At 35.7% G+C, this 13902-nt stretch overlaps 1 protein-coding gene across 1 annotated transcript in view; it reads right to left on the bottom strand.

Moving 5' to 3' along the window:
- ralgapa2 (Ral GTPase activating protein catalytic subunit alpha 2) overlaps nt 1-13902 on the bottom strand; it is an 84859-nt gene that overhangs the window by 46689 nt on the left and 24268 nt on the right. Inside the window, exons 9-25 of the mRNA XM_037695383.1 lie at nt 13447-13463; nt 13017-13289; nt 11650-11844; nt 11250-11384; nt 11023-11171; nt 10760-10871; nt 9849-10086; nt 8437-8616; nt 6131-6277; nt 5653-5775; nt 4739-4824; nt 4555-4645; nt 4160-4333; nt 2868-3035; nt 1962-2155; nt 1588-1686; nt 719-874 (exon numbers count right to left, since the gene is read on the bottom strand). Coding sequence (XP_037551311.1) covers nt 719-874; nt 1588-1686; nt 1962-2155; nt 2868-3035; nt 4160-4333; nt 4555-4645; nt 4739-4824; nt 5653-5775; nt 6131-6277; nt 8437-8616; nt 9849-10086; nt 10760-10871; nt 11023-11171; nt 11250-11384; nt 11650-11844; nt 13017-13289; nt 13447-13463 — 2537 coding nt within the window. The remainder of the gene's footprint in view (nt 1-718; nt 875-1587; nt 1687-1961; nt 2156-2867; nt 3036-4159; nt 4334-4554; nt 4646-4738; nt 4825-5652; nt 5776-6130; nt 6278-8436; nt 8617-9848; nt 10087-10759; nt 10872-11022; nt 11172-11249; nt 11385-11649; nt 11845-13016; nt 13290-13446; nt 13464-13902) is intronic.

Raw genomic sequence — 13902 nt, forward strand, 5'->3', positions numbered from 1 at the left:
GGACGGATCGGACGGCATCTGCAGCCACTTTCTTAGGATCCACTGTGAGATGGACCTTTACAAGAGATCCTTCCTGCCTACAGCCATCAGCATCTATAACAACTCTTATTGAAATGAGGATAACAAGTTACAACAACAAAAAATTTCCATTTGGGATTAATAAATTATTTTTGAATTGAATTCAATATATATGCATGCACACACCTTTGTATACAGAAAGCCCCCTGTTCACACAAATTTTTGTCCCCGTCATTTGTCTTGGGGAACTCTATTCATTTCCACTCATTTTTTAGGAGCAATGGAGATATGCCAGATTACAAGAAAGGGTGTTGTGTAAAAAGATAGAAGATGCCAAAACACAGCAGTGCTCCCCGTCACCACTGGTTCGCAGGTAGATTTTTGAAAACTGTGCCGTAAAATTTTGTTAATAGTTTAAACCTTTTGGGTCTACTCCTTCCAGTAACTATCAATAGATTGAGCCCAAATACAGTTTTTTAGAACAAGTAGTTTTTGAGAAGCGTTAAATTAAATAAAGTCAGAAACCACTGGTTGATTCTAATTACACATCAGTACAGTACACAAACTGGACAAGAAAAAGGCAAATTGGTAACTACAAATAGTTGATAATAGGAGTCAGTGCACCTAGGTTTGAATGATGCACCATCTACAGGTGGAAAAGAATAGGTACAGCCGTCTAAGAGATAGATGCTGGTTGTACCTCGTCATCGCTGATGAAGCCCTTGTGCATGATGAAGTAAAGGTGCACCAAGAAATCACTGTTAGGAAGCACATCTTGGTGTCTGGTCATCATCTCACAGATCAGCTTGTAGGCCTGCAGTTTGCCATCCTTGTACTCTGCTGGCAGCATGGTCGCCTGCAGATGAAAGACACTGAGATCAGAACAAATCTACCAAATCCTTTATTCATGCAAAAGGAAACTCATTTCAAAATGAACAATACATGTGTGAAAACTGCAGCTACATTTTACATTTATGTGTAAATTAACACACCAATGGTAAATAAGTCTGGTTACTAACTTATTGCTGTTGCTACATATGTAATAATAAAATTTGGGAAACTTTACATTTTAACTAATTAAGAGTCATGCTTTATCCCACATTGTACTACTTTTTTATTTCAATGTTATATAATGATTAATTAATGATATATTAAAAAAAGCACCAAGTTAATTTCTTGTTTCCATATGTACACTTTACTTTTTATACTGTGCAGGAGCTACATTTACTTACCGGTAGTTTCATTACAGGATCAAAGAAAGTATCTAGACTCAACCATATATTTCAGTATAGAATTGTCCAAAGGCACAGGAAGCTTTTGTCGTTTTAAAAAGCTGATGGAGGTACCTCAAGTATGTTAAACTGAACTATTTTTGTATTTAATTTACCTTTTTAAAACATGACATGCCTTAATTTATGCCCTAAAGTCCCTTAAATGTAATAGAAAGTGATTAACTTTACATTCAATCTTATAATTTAATCTCAACTTGAATGCCATATAATCATAAATAAATAAGGATTTATCTTTGTAAGGTTTTTGTTGCTTGCTGTGTTCATGTGTGCTTCATACCCTGAAGAGCCAGGATGAAAGCATTCGAAGAGGAGGGATGAATAATGGTTGGGGAGGAGAGGACTGATTATCCACACTGATCCCAAGGTTGTCTCGGATCTGTAAGCACATATTTATTTAGCTGATAAACACAAGAGTCATCAAATCTTTGTGGAATTTATACACATTAAAGTACAGGATAAAAACCTCCATTCTAAAGTGCAGTAAATGATCAAAATTGTTTTTTTTTTTTAATCAAAACACCTGTGATAGTCATAAATATAACAAAAAAGCAATTATCATTTGAAAAGAAGTCCTACATATTATTTTCATTTACGTGGATATATGTGTATATTTTTGGTCTCACAAATGGGATGTTTGACTCTTTTCTGTACCTTGGCCAGTTTGTGCCAGAGTTCATAGAGGTAGGAGAAAACCTTGGCGTGGATTTTGGGGCATCGGATATTGTTGACATCTCCCAATATGCCCAAAATTCTCCTCCACAGGACAAAGGCAGAATCAGGATGCCAGCCAGTCAGGGTCCCTCCAGCAATGATGCTGACATCATCAGCGAGACACTCACTACTGTCTGCAGGATTAGAGTGTTTTGGTTTAGGTTAGCATGTGTGACTGTGTGTGTGTGTTGTATATGAACTTGACATATCAAAGCAGTCATTTTACTGAGGAGGCTGGATTCAGTCAACAAATGCAAACTAACTCCTATTAAAGCATTTTGAATATCTGAATTTGAGACTTGCCTGAAAAGAACAGTTTAACAAATGTATTCAGTCATCAAATTATAGCTTGAGCACTTGTTGACTAAATCTCAAAAACTCTGTGCTTTTCCCAAATCATTTCAGGAATTAGGATTTTAAAAACGTGTGGGAAAAAAAAAGTGAAACAGTTTGGGGGAGTGAAAAAAAAGGCACAAAAACTCATGCATCATTCCAATAACATGTGATAGAAGAGTGCCACCTAGCGGGCAGGAAAAATGGAAACCAAAGAAAGTAAAGACCTTTTTTTTTTTTTTTTCAAACTGATTTGAGAACTAAATTATTTTTGGGTTTGTTTAAAGAGGAACAAACATTTAGTGGTGGATACATGGATAGTAGTCAAGTACTCAGCAACCTCAGAATAAATAAGTTACAGAAAATGAAAAGATATTTAATTCATGAATTTAACAGGATTGCACACTAAAGAATAGTATAAAGTAAGAAATAAATCATGGAAAGGTTGACATAAAGAGAATGGAAAGTAAACAAGGTAGGTTTATATGATAAGTAACAGCTAGGCCGTGGTACCCAAGTGGTGTGTCATATGTAAGACAGACTGATGCATGGTGTCATCCAGGGGGTACTCTGTGTGAACCAGCAGGGCTGGCGAAGAAGGGGGGTTCTGGGGGTAGTGACAGTGGTAATTTTGGTGAAGGTAGGGAGGTGCAGAGTGGGGAGGTAAGGCACAATCAGAACCTAAAAAAAAAAACGACAAGGGGAAAATAATAAAATTGGGTTTGAGGTAGGGACACGAACACAATCACAATGCAGAAAACACAAACATTAACATGCAAGAATGTGAAGGGCAGACATTTTATTCATACACAATGATGACCTTTTAAAAAAATATATATTTTTATCCTTTGTTTTTACTTTTCTGTTTTAATTCGTTTGTGGTGTAAAGCATTTGTATAGGATCAGGACATACAGGATGTGCATTTGTGCTTCACAAATAAATTTGGACTGTAGGAGAAACCTAAAAGCTTAATGGTTTTAAAGCTAGAGATATGCGTAAATGTTTTTAACCAATAAAAATATACTGGATTATAATGAGCTCTTTTAAAATATTGAATATCTCAGAAATATAAGTAAAATGGCAGAAATTGTCCCACCTTTGCTTGACCACAACCAGTTCATTCACAAAAAGTGAGATTACAGGAAGCATCAAAATGAGCTGGATTCAACACTCCTCAGATACATTTGCAAAAACTGCAACAATTACCTATTTATTAAATGGTTACCAAGGACTTTTATTTATATACATTGTGTTCTGTTGCACATTATAGTTTTTTAAACCAGCTTAATGCACCAGCCTCATCTCAGGTACCCTGCCAGATATCTGCATTACCAGTTAGCCCAAACTGAGAATAAAGTCAGATTTAATTACAGTATAAAATAGGGATGCACAATATTATCGGCATGGTATCGTTATCGGCTGATATTAGCGATAAAATTAAATATTGAACATCTGCCATCCCATCAAAATAACTCACTGATATAAAAGGTGCAGTTTTTTTTATACAATTGTATATTTATATAGTGTTGCATCATTTTCAGCCCCCTTTTTGGCATCTGCATTTGGTAGCAGGCCAAACTGACAAAGACCACGCAGAATAATGTAGTATTTTAATTCCACAGCAGAAAAAGCTATGTAGTCTCTGTAAGTAGGTCTAGGGAAAAAATAATATTGGTATTGGTTATTAGCCAAATAAGTTTTAATGTATCAGAATATCGGATTTCGACCAACAATCCAATATCGTGCATCCTTAGTACAAGATATTTTTTAAGTGCACAATTGGACTTCTTATCCCCTCCCATACCTGCTAGAGCCTCATTGTGGCTGAGCAGCAGATTGCCCTGGCTCTGTGGATCAGCTGTAACATCCATGTGAGCAGACTGTGTAGAATGTGTGTCAGCCTCCTCGTCAAATGCCTGCCAGGTAACTTCAGCTTCGTTGAGGTAGCCATTGGATGTCTCACTGCTCACACTTTCACCTAGGCAAGGAGGGAAAAACCCAATTTATAACACACACAGACATGTATGGAATGAAAAGTATTTGATGTGTAGGGAGAATCGGCGCAAGTTTATTCAGCGTTAAGCTTAACTAATAAATTTAAAATGTCAAAACTAATATTCTTAATAAGGATGTGTATTCAATTACAACAAACCAACACAACAATCATCTTTTTAAAGAAACAAATCTGTTATTTGTTACTTTTTTCCCTGAGCTTGTGTTTGATGAAGTTTGTGTGTCCGTCAGTGCTGCTCTCCGTCTCAGCTGGACTGCTGCTCCGTCGAATGAAGATCTAGAAATGCGCCCACAAATGTATAAAAAATAAACTTGCATAGAGAATTTTATTTCTTTAATTTAACACAACATGAATCCGTACGACTATTACCATAGGGGGCTCGTTGCTCTCCGTTTTGCCGTCAGACGTCCTGCTGTCAGAACCACAAGAAATAGGGGAGTACTCTCTCTTTTGATCTGTAAGGTGAAACGGGATGTCACATAGAAACATTTGATATGAAAAATGATTTAAATTTAATATGAAAATTCACTTTTTAATCTAATATAATCTACAATATAGCAATAGTTTGAAAACAATTATAACATGATAAAATCACAGCCCCTCTCTGTACATAAAAAAAGTTGTGTTTAAATGATGTTTATGTTTTAAAAGACAAGCATCTAGCAGTAAGTATTGTTAATGTTTTAATTGTGGGGCAAGTTTTTGTTCTGGCTCATTTTTTTATATTTCCATACTTATTTCTGTTAAAGTCTCATATTTGCTCTGTAAAGCATTTTTGACTTACACTTTTACTGAATCCTATATGAATTTAGTTGAGACATTTTATTTATTTTTTGACAAAACTGCACAATATTTATCCCTCCAACTAATCTAATGAGTTTGTCTACGACTACTTTAATATCTCTATCATCCCTAAAACCCATAATAATTATCAGTGTAAACAGAAACTGAACATAAAACTATTTAAGATTGATTTATTACCAAGGCTCCGTGCAATTTGAAACCGTAATTTTTATATTGGCAACCTAACGGACAAATTACATTATTATTTTCTTTCAGCTGCTCCCTTTTGCAGAGGCTACTGCAGTGAGTGACTCAGATTAAATATTTGTCAGGATTTCTCAGGATTACCAAACCATCCATTGACTGCAGCCTACTAACAAATTACTTCACATAAAGAGAGAGAAAAAAAAAGCTAAATAGTTTCTTGACAGAATGTGGAAGGTGTAATTCTAATAAAGTTGGATGATGTGTGAGGCATCCATTTTTGTGTTTCAGTATACCAGGTAAAGTGTCAGACAGCTGCTGAGTGATGTCTGAGGTGCTGCTGCTACGTGGCAGAGGACTCTCCCCGCCTCCCAGCTCCTCTTCACCCCCGCATTCCGACAGCTGACACTCCTCCAGATCTGACAAAGAAAACCATGATTAGATTGTGCTACAAGACCGATATAATATATAATAATGCAATGCTTAAACTGGAGACACACTGAAATATGAGTTGTGTTATTATTTGCAGACATTCCAGATGAAAAACTGACATTTATGAAAAGATGGGGTAAACATGCAGTGGTAATACATACTCTTGACACACTAGTGTTATTTACATCATATATTTTACAGCATACAATTCACAAAAGAAAGCCAAATTTAAAGCTAAAACTGTCACAACAATCACTGAAAATGGTGATAGAAGATGGCTTTTAGATGCAGGGTGGAGTTCAAAATCACACAAATACATGCAGCTCTCGATAAGAACTTTACCTGAGAGTCTATGAGAACAAGCAGAGCTACCAGAAGAGATACCAGGCAAGAAAGAGCTCACAGTGTGGAGCAGCATAGGAACACTTTTAGTAGCGGGCAAAGCCTCGTAAAGATGGACACAGTTGCTGATGGACTGGCTTCGCTTAGCTTCCATCAGGCAAAGACAAAGACAGAAAAGAGACAACGAAAATAGCACAGAGGTAAATGGAAGAAGACAGTCTTCAGTGCAAGTGGAACATAATTTGCTATTTATCTATAAACATTTAATTTAAAAAGTGAAGGAAATTAAATATAGCTGAACAAAAAAATTAACTATAATGTAGTCAGGATAGTCTGAAGAAAAAAAAGAGGACAAAAACAGAGCTAAGATTGAGTTAATTTATAAAAATAAAAGGATATAATACAAAACTCAGAATAAAACTAAGTAAATTGTGAACTCACAACAGTAAAATAATGTTAATGGCTACACTGATACAATCTTAAAACATAGTCGTAGATCAAACCTTGAATACTGTACGATAGTAAAAAGATGTACTTAATAAAGAATCTTAAGTTTGACACAGAAATAAATAACAGTAAAACAAAGCAAAGTTGGTACTTCACTTAAATAAAGTCAAATTGTGGAGATTACAGACAAAACTGGATTTAAACTCTCAAATACAATATGAACTGTACACATAAAGACTCACAAGGATAACAACAATATGAATTGATATATAAAAACAGTTCTATATTAATCTACCAAGTAGTTAATTTTAAGAATGAATCACAAATCTTTCATGTACAGTGACTTGGAAAGTTTTACTGCATCTTCTTTTATGTACCAACAGACTAACATACGAATATGTGCAATAAAGTTATATTAGTGCAGTATGCATTTTGTGGTCAAACTTAATTAGTTAGACTGTCTTAAAATATAAAATAAAAATTCCTATAGCACAAGACACTAAAATTAAAACACTAAAAGTTTGATTTTTCTTAACAATGCGGACCAACCACAATATTTGATTAATTCAGACCTTACCATGAAATATATTATTTTATTTATAAGATTAGTACATCTTGTCATTACTTTTAGACAAATTGCTGTATTACTGTAAAAATAACTACATGTTCAAACCTATAGACACGTTTGGTTTTATTTTAAATAACATCCAAGTAAAGGCAAAGAGAGCTTGTTCACTTGGATCTTTGCAGCTGTATAGTCTTAATGAGCACCGTAATTGAATACTGAGCTCTTTTCTGTTCATAAAGACATGATCTCACAACAATAACACCATTTATTTGCATGTGTAAGAGTAACCAAGTTTTGACAGTTGTCAATGCTGATGCATTGCCATTGTGTCTGAACAGCACTTCAGGCTTAGTCTCATAGAGACCACTGAAAAAGGATGCTTCTCTTCTCCGCTTTCAGCACACTTTAATTACGCCTTTCAGTAAGAGCGATACGTCGTATCTGCCACTGGCTGCCACTGCTTCTCATTTATGCATATTAATAAGCATTAATTACGCTCTTAATGAAACTATCAAAAACTGCCGTGCAATTGATGCGTGGGCTTTCTCTTGAGGAGCAGAGAGAAGGGCTGTTGGTCCTTTGAAGATCAATGTAGGAGAAATCCAATTAGGCTAAAGAAAGGAGGAGAATCTGAAGCGCTTGCCTTTAATGTCCATCTTTGCTTGCAAAGCAATACGAATAAACAAGCTAACAGAACGGATGCATAAACATGCACGTAAGGGACATAATAGATGTGTCAGCATACACGCATACAAACACCCACAGACTTCATTCATTAGGCACAAACACAGTTGTTCCTTGCTTAACAAGCTTGTAATTGTAGAATATTATTGGTACATTATGTAGATGTAAAGTCAGTAAACAAAATGGACACATCTTGTTTTTTTATTATCTGAATAAAGATTGTTTTAAGGGGAAAAAAAAGTCATTATGGCAACTTAATATATTGCCTTTCCAGGTCAACCTATATTTAACCTCTCACTTCCCCATCAGATAAAGGCTGTTTGCAGTGCTGGCTTTTGACATGCTGTAGAGTGAATTGTGTCGCACGCCTGCAATCAAGCTGACAAGGAATTTGTTGACACTGGCAATATGTAAAAGGCAACAATGAAGGCCATCTGCTCGCCTTTTTGTCTAGTGTTTGGCCTTTCAGTGGCACCTGGGCTAGTGTACACATCGACCCATCGACCCTGTGGTCTGAAGCTGTGCTCCAAAAGCCAGTTTTTATATTAGACACACAGTTACATGAATCATCTGATGGTAAAGCTAATAAAACTATAATGTTACTGACCAGAGGCTTTCTGTCGGACGTTGTTGCGAGCCTTCTCCACACCAGGAGCTCCTGAAGTTGTGGCTGAGCGAATTCTCATGGGTTCTTGGGCTCCTGGCCCACCCTGTTCCCCCTGGTTCCTCCAGCTCAGTGAAAAAGAACGAGCAACTGCAGCTGCCTTCTGGGAGTCCTGGATCACTCCTGACAAACAAAAACAGAGAGTTTCAGAAAGCTGCTTGTGAATGCTTTATGATTGGCTGTGAGAACTGAGACTTAGAAACAAGGAATTTATTTACCAGAAAAAAAACAATCTTTAATTTATATCAGAGATTAAAATTTTCATCTCTAAGTACTTTTTTCTTCTGTATAGTCATAAAGTACTTTTACAGATTTTGCCCATACAAATACACAATATTGGATCGTTTTTAAAGTTGCTGCAAATATTTGTTAGTTTATCTTAAAAAGTAAATCCAGCTGCTTGGGTATTTTTAATCTTTTGTCCTCTTCACTGCCATCACCGTAGTAGTTTACAACAGGCCTCCAGACAGACCTTGAACTTTGTGACCATGCACCTTGACATGGCACACTTCGTAAAAAAAACTCTCAATCAAAAGGTCACACTAGGGCAAGCTTGGCCCCCAAAAAAAAGTACAAACACAATTGTGCTGTTTAATAAATAAGTACCGGTAAACTGAAAATAAATGATAAAAAATAAAGAAAATCTAAATTTCTTCTGCTCACCACGAGAGGGTGCTCCAATAATTCAGTAGTAAATGTGGTAATCGTTTGCAAACCATAAACTAGTGTAGTATGGAGTACAATAAAAGTTGATTCAATTTAAAAGGAATTTTTGGTTTATTCAATAATTCTTAAGTTTTATTAAGAAAACTTTAAAAAAAAAAATCATTATAGAGGCTTGTTGAGGCTTTCAAAATCTGTTTAAAAAAATAAATAAATAAAGTTATGAGTAGCAGTAAGTTCATTGAATCGGCATTAGCCTGAAAGTATTACAGTGACTTTTTATTCTACAAACCATCACTGGTAGGACCAAAAATGATGGTTCAGTGGACATTTAATTTTTTTAGTTTGTTTTACACATTTTGGTATTATTCATGTTAGTTTCAGGCTAATTTATGCCAACTTGACATTTAAAAGTATCACAATTGCCATTTTGATTTACACTTTACACTATAACAATGTAGCAACCAATCCTGATAAAAAAGTATCAATTGTATGTTTGATGAGTTAAGAACTTCAATTTACTGATACATTGAACCAAATCAGACTGTGAACTGAAAGAAACAAACAAAAATTGCCATAATAAACAATACAAAAATTACACAAAAACTAAAATACAAACACATCACTTTCAAAAACAACATTTTTTATCCCACCAAAATACTCGAACATGTTTATTCAGTTTTTCCTCTTACCACGTCCTCTCTGCTTCTTTTCTTTCTGTTCACTGAGTTTGTCCAAAGGCAGGTTGGCCATGTCCAAACAATAAACAGAGCGTGCCAGCACAGCCGTCAGCGAGTCCATGATGCTGGCCCACTCAGTCACCAGCTCTTCCCAGCAGGTAAGAGAAGAAAGCACTGCCAGAAGCTCGTCCCAAAGCTCTCGAGAAATAAATACACAGAGGTTTGCTCGCACCCACGCCACAATAATCGTCTGAATGCAGAGAGAGGAGAGACAAATTGACAGAAACTTAGGGCAACAAAAGGAAGTTCCAGATTCTGAACAAATGTGAACAAATGAATCTTAAAAACAAAAAAATAATCAAGTTCCAAATATTTTTTTTAACAAAGAGCTGCACTCTTTTTGTTCCAATAATAAAACTATAAACAACAAATCTAATGTAAGTACACCCTCATAAAGATGAACATGCACACAAGAAGGATGTAGGTTAAAAGCATGACCACCAGAGGGCAACACAGAGCAAGTTATGATGATATAATTATAAATTACTTTCTGCATTTGTCATATTTCAGAATACATATTAAAATAAAACTGGTGATTCTCAAATAAAACTAAAATTAGGTAAATACAACCTCAGAAATATAAACTCACCACATATGTGTCATTATTTTACCAAACAATTAATACCTTGGTACATCAAATTATAATAAAATGTAACTCATTTTAGGACTATGTCAAATTTTATCATATACTGAAGTGCAAAATTTATTTAATGATTAAATTTAAAACATCAAAGTTTTCCAGTTTTTTATGTAATCGAGTGACTCATCTCCTTACAAAAGTTGCTATTTGTTTTTCTCCAGTAAATTTTAAATGCATCTTATCCAAACTTATCATCTCAAGTGAAAAAAAAGTTTAGTCATACCCTAAAAAGTAAGGAAGCTAAACTTTCAGCAAAACTGTCTTTTCTTTGGTTTTCATGTGGCCGCTTCATTACAGCCTCTGTGATCCTCAGTAGCACTTGCAGCATCTGTTCCCTGGAAAACAAAGTGTCGAAAAAAAAGAACAAAACTTAAAACAACTAAAATTTGCCATCAGAACAAATTTGGCAATCATAAAGGAGATAAGTATGAGAACTCCTGAAAGTAACATAATAAATAATGTGTGTTTATGTAACATTTTACTAACCATGTCTGCATACTCATGCTGTGCTCCATAATCATGTGCCGGTAGATGCTGAGAACATTCTTGCACACCTCAACTTGGTTTTCGAGGAGTTTAGGTACATCGTGGCATGGCTCCAACAGGAACACGTTAGACGAGTTGGTCAGGAACACCTACACACATGAAATAAGAGTAAGCAAACTAGAAACAGAATAAATATATGGTGAACTACATACAGTATGTAGACAGACCTGTAGTGTAGGCTGGATGCCAGCCTTGATGTCCCTGTTCTCCTCCTCAGTAAGAAAGCCCCTATTGATGGCACTGCTGAATGAGTAGGTCCTCCCCCAGCTGGATGATCGTTTGTGACCGTGACTCTCCAAAGTCTTATAGAGAGAAAAAAAAAGACAGGCCAGTCAAAACATAAGCTAAGACACATATTATATAAAAAATACAAAACTAAAGTATTCATGGTTTGGCTTATGACACAAACGGTAATGAGGAACAAATGAAAATGTGTAATATGGGTAACCGAGTCTCATTTGCAACATTTGTATTAAAGTATTGCACATATAAGTGATTTTCTATTTAATAATACATAATTTACGGTATGCAACAATGAATCCACTTTATGGCTGCACAGTCTCTTACTGTGGGTTTTACTTGTACATGTATGTTGTTAGTCTCTGAGCTGAGAGTCTGCTCAGAGCCATCATCCACTTCATCTTCTGGTGTCGTTTGGTCAGGCTCTGTCATGAAGGTGGGTTTCTCCTGCAGGATCCACTTTCTGTACACTTTGATCACCTTCCTGGTTGCTGAAGCTTCACAAGATGGCAACAGGAAAGCCTTTGGAATGGGACAATTAACTTAATTAATTGTGTGAATGCTCATAAATGAGAAGGGTGGTATGATTTTTGGTATTGGTGCAACTTTAGCTTTTTGAAATGTTTAGCCTTTTCTGCCTTTTTTTTCCCACATAGAAAATGAATTGAGCTCATTTACATCCTTCATATATTCAGATCTGTTTACAACCTTTTACTGCTCCTTTCACCTTTTGTTATGGTTAAGTTTCCTTCAGCCTCCTTGTGCCAATTTTAAAGAAAATTCAGCTACTTTCAGCTGTTTTGTGCTCATTTCAACTTTATGTCTCTAACTTAACATTTTTCTGCTTCTTCTAACTTATTAATGTAAACTTCAACTTGTTCTGCTCCTTTCAGCTTATTTCTGCAAGTTTCAGCTATTTCAGCTACTTTTTAGCTGTTTTATGCTAATTTAAGCTTTTTCAGCAAATTCCACATTTTTTGCACTCATTTAAACTTTTTTCAGCCTAATTCAGAAAAATTGTGCTCTCTGCACTTCTTTCTGCTAATTTAAGCTTCTTTCTGCTTTTTAGCTACTATTCAGCAGTCTTTTTTTTTTTTTGCCTATTTCAGCTTTTTAAAGATAATTTCCATTTTTCTGTGCTCATTTCTGCTTCTTACAGTCTAATTGGGCACAATGGTGCTCTCTCCACTTTCTTCTGGTACTCTAAGCTTCTTTCTGCCGTTTCAGCTACTTTTCAGCTATTTCTTGCAAATTTTTGCATTTTTAACTAATTTACCAATTTTTGTGCTAATTTCTGCTTATTTAAACCAAATTCAGCAAATATGTGTTCTTTCTGCTTTCTTCTGCTAACTTAGGCTTGTGCTTCCTTTTCAGCTATAATTCAGCATGTTTTTTTAGCTAATTTCAGCTGTTTTTCAGCAAGTTCTTCAGCAATAAGCATTCACAACACATTTTTGCAGGAAATTCAATTTCTCTAATTTAATTAAATGTTAGTTTAACAAGTGTGTGGAGTAGTCATAAAGATGAGGGAATATTGGTTAAAAGAAAAACCACAAAGGGCGACACAGTACACGTTACAGTGGTATAATAAGATAATTGCTGCATTCATGAAATATTAAGTTTACATAAATATACAGTAGTATAAAAAACTTATTTATATAGATGTAAACTGTAACTTGGGAACCATACTGTACCTGATGGAAGACCTCGTTGACAAAATTGACATTGTCCCTGGTGGACAGCAGAATGGAGAGCACCATGTCATACACATGTTTGTGCTCCTCATCAATGCTACACAAACTGGAATCACTCGGTCGTCGATCAGACAACGTGCTGCTGTTGGAGTGGCTCTTTTCAGTGTCTTCTGCTGGCCCGGTTGTATCCACATCAGATGTCTTATCTTTCTCCTTCTCCTGGCTGCTACTGCCTGCAGTGACAGTCTGACAAGGAGACAGCGTTAGAGGGCACTAAATAAGCCAATGTTCACCACAGGAAATGCTCCCCAAAATTAAACAACTGCTCATAAGAATTTAATTTCCAGTGTTCATCTACTCCCCCAGTGGAGGCTGAACTATTGCATTAATCGTTCCTTAAAAAAAATGTTTAATGCATATAGACTTTTACTTTTTTCCCCATGTTTTCTTAGAAAAATTGAATCCACTGAGACAAAAAACTAAGCAATCATAAAGTCCTAGTGCTGTAAAATAATTTTGTGGTTTTACTTTGTATGTGTTGAACTGTAGACTATTAAAAAAATGATCTTACTTTGCATGTCACAATTGATATAAATAGCTAAAAATGTACTCCATCTTCACTACGATACAACTACATACAGTTTAGAATACTGTTGCAAAAACATCAAAATAACTTCAAAAAAGGTTGAATCATGTCATCTGGACTTCGTTTTTTTGTTAAAAAGATACGTTTCGCCCCTCATCCAAGAGGCTTCGTCAGTCTGAGGCCTAGCCATCTGGTATTACCCAGAAGCCACCCTGACTCTTGTGTTTCAAGCCTGCCTCAGATACCCCTGAAATCTGGGTAATACCAGATGGCTAGGCCTCAGACTGACGAAGCCTCTTG

The sequence above is a fragment of the Nematolebias whitei genome, chromosome 21, assembly GCF_014905685.2.
Source record: "Nematolebias whitei isolate Nwh7 chromosome 21, NemWhi1, whole genome shotgun sequence".
Lineage (NCBI taxonomy): Eukaryota > Metazoa > Chordata > Actinopteri > Cyprinodontiformes > Rivulidae > Nematolebias > Nematolebias whitei.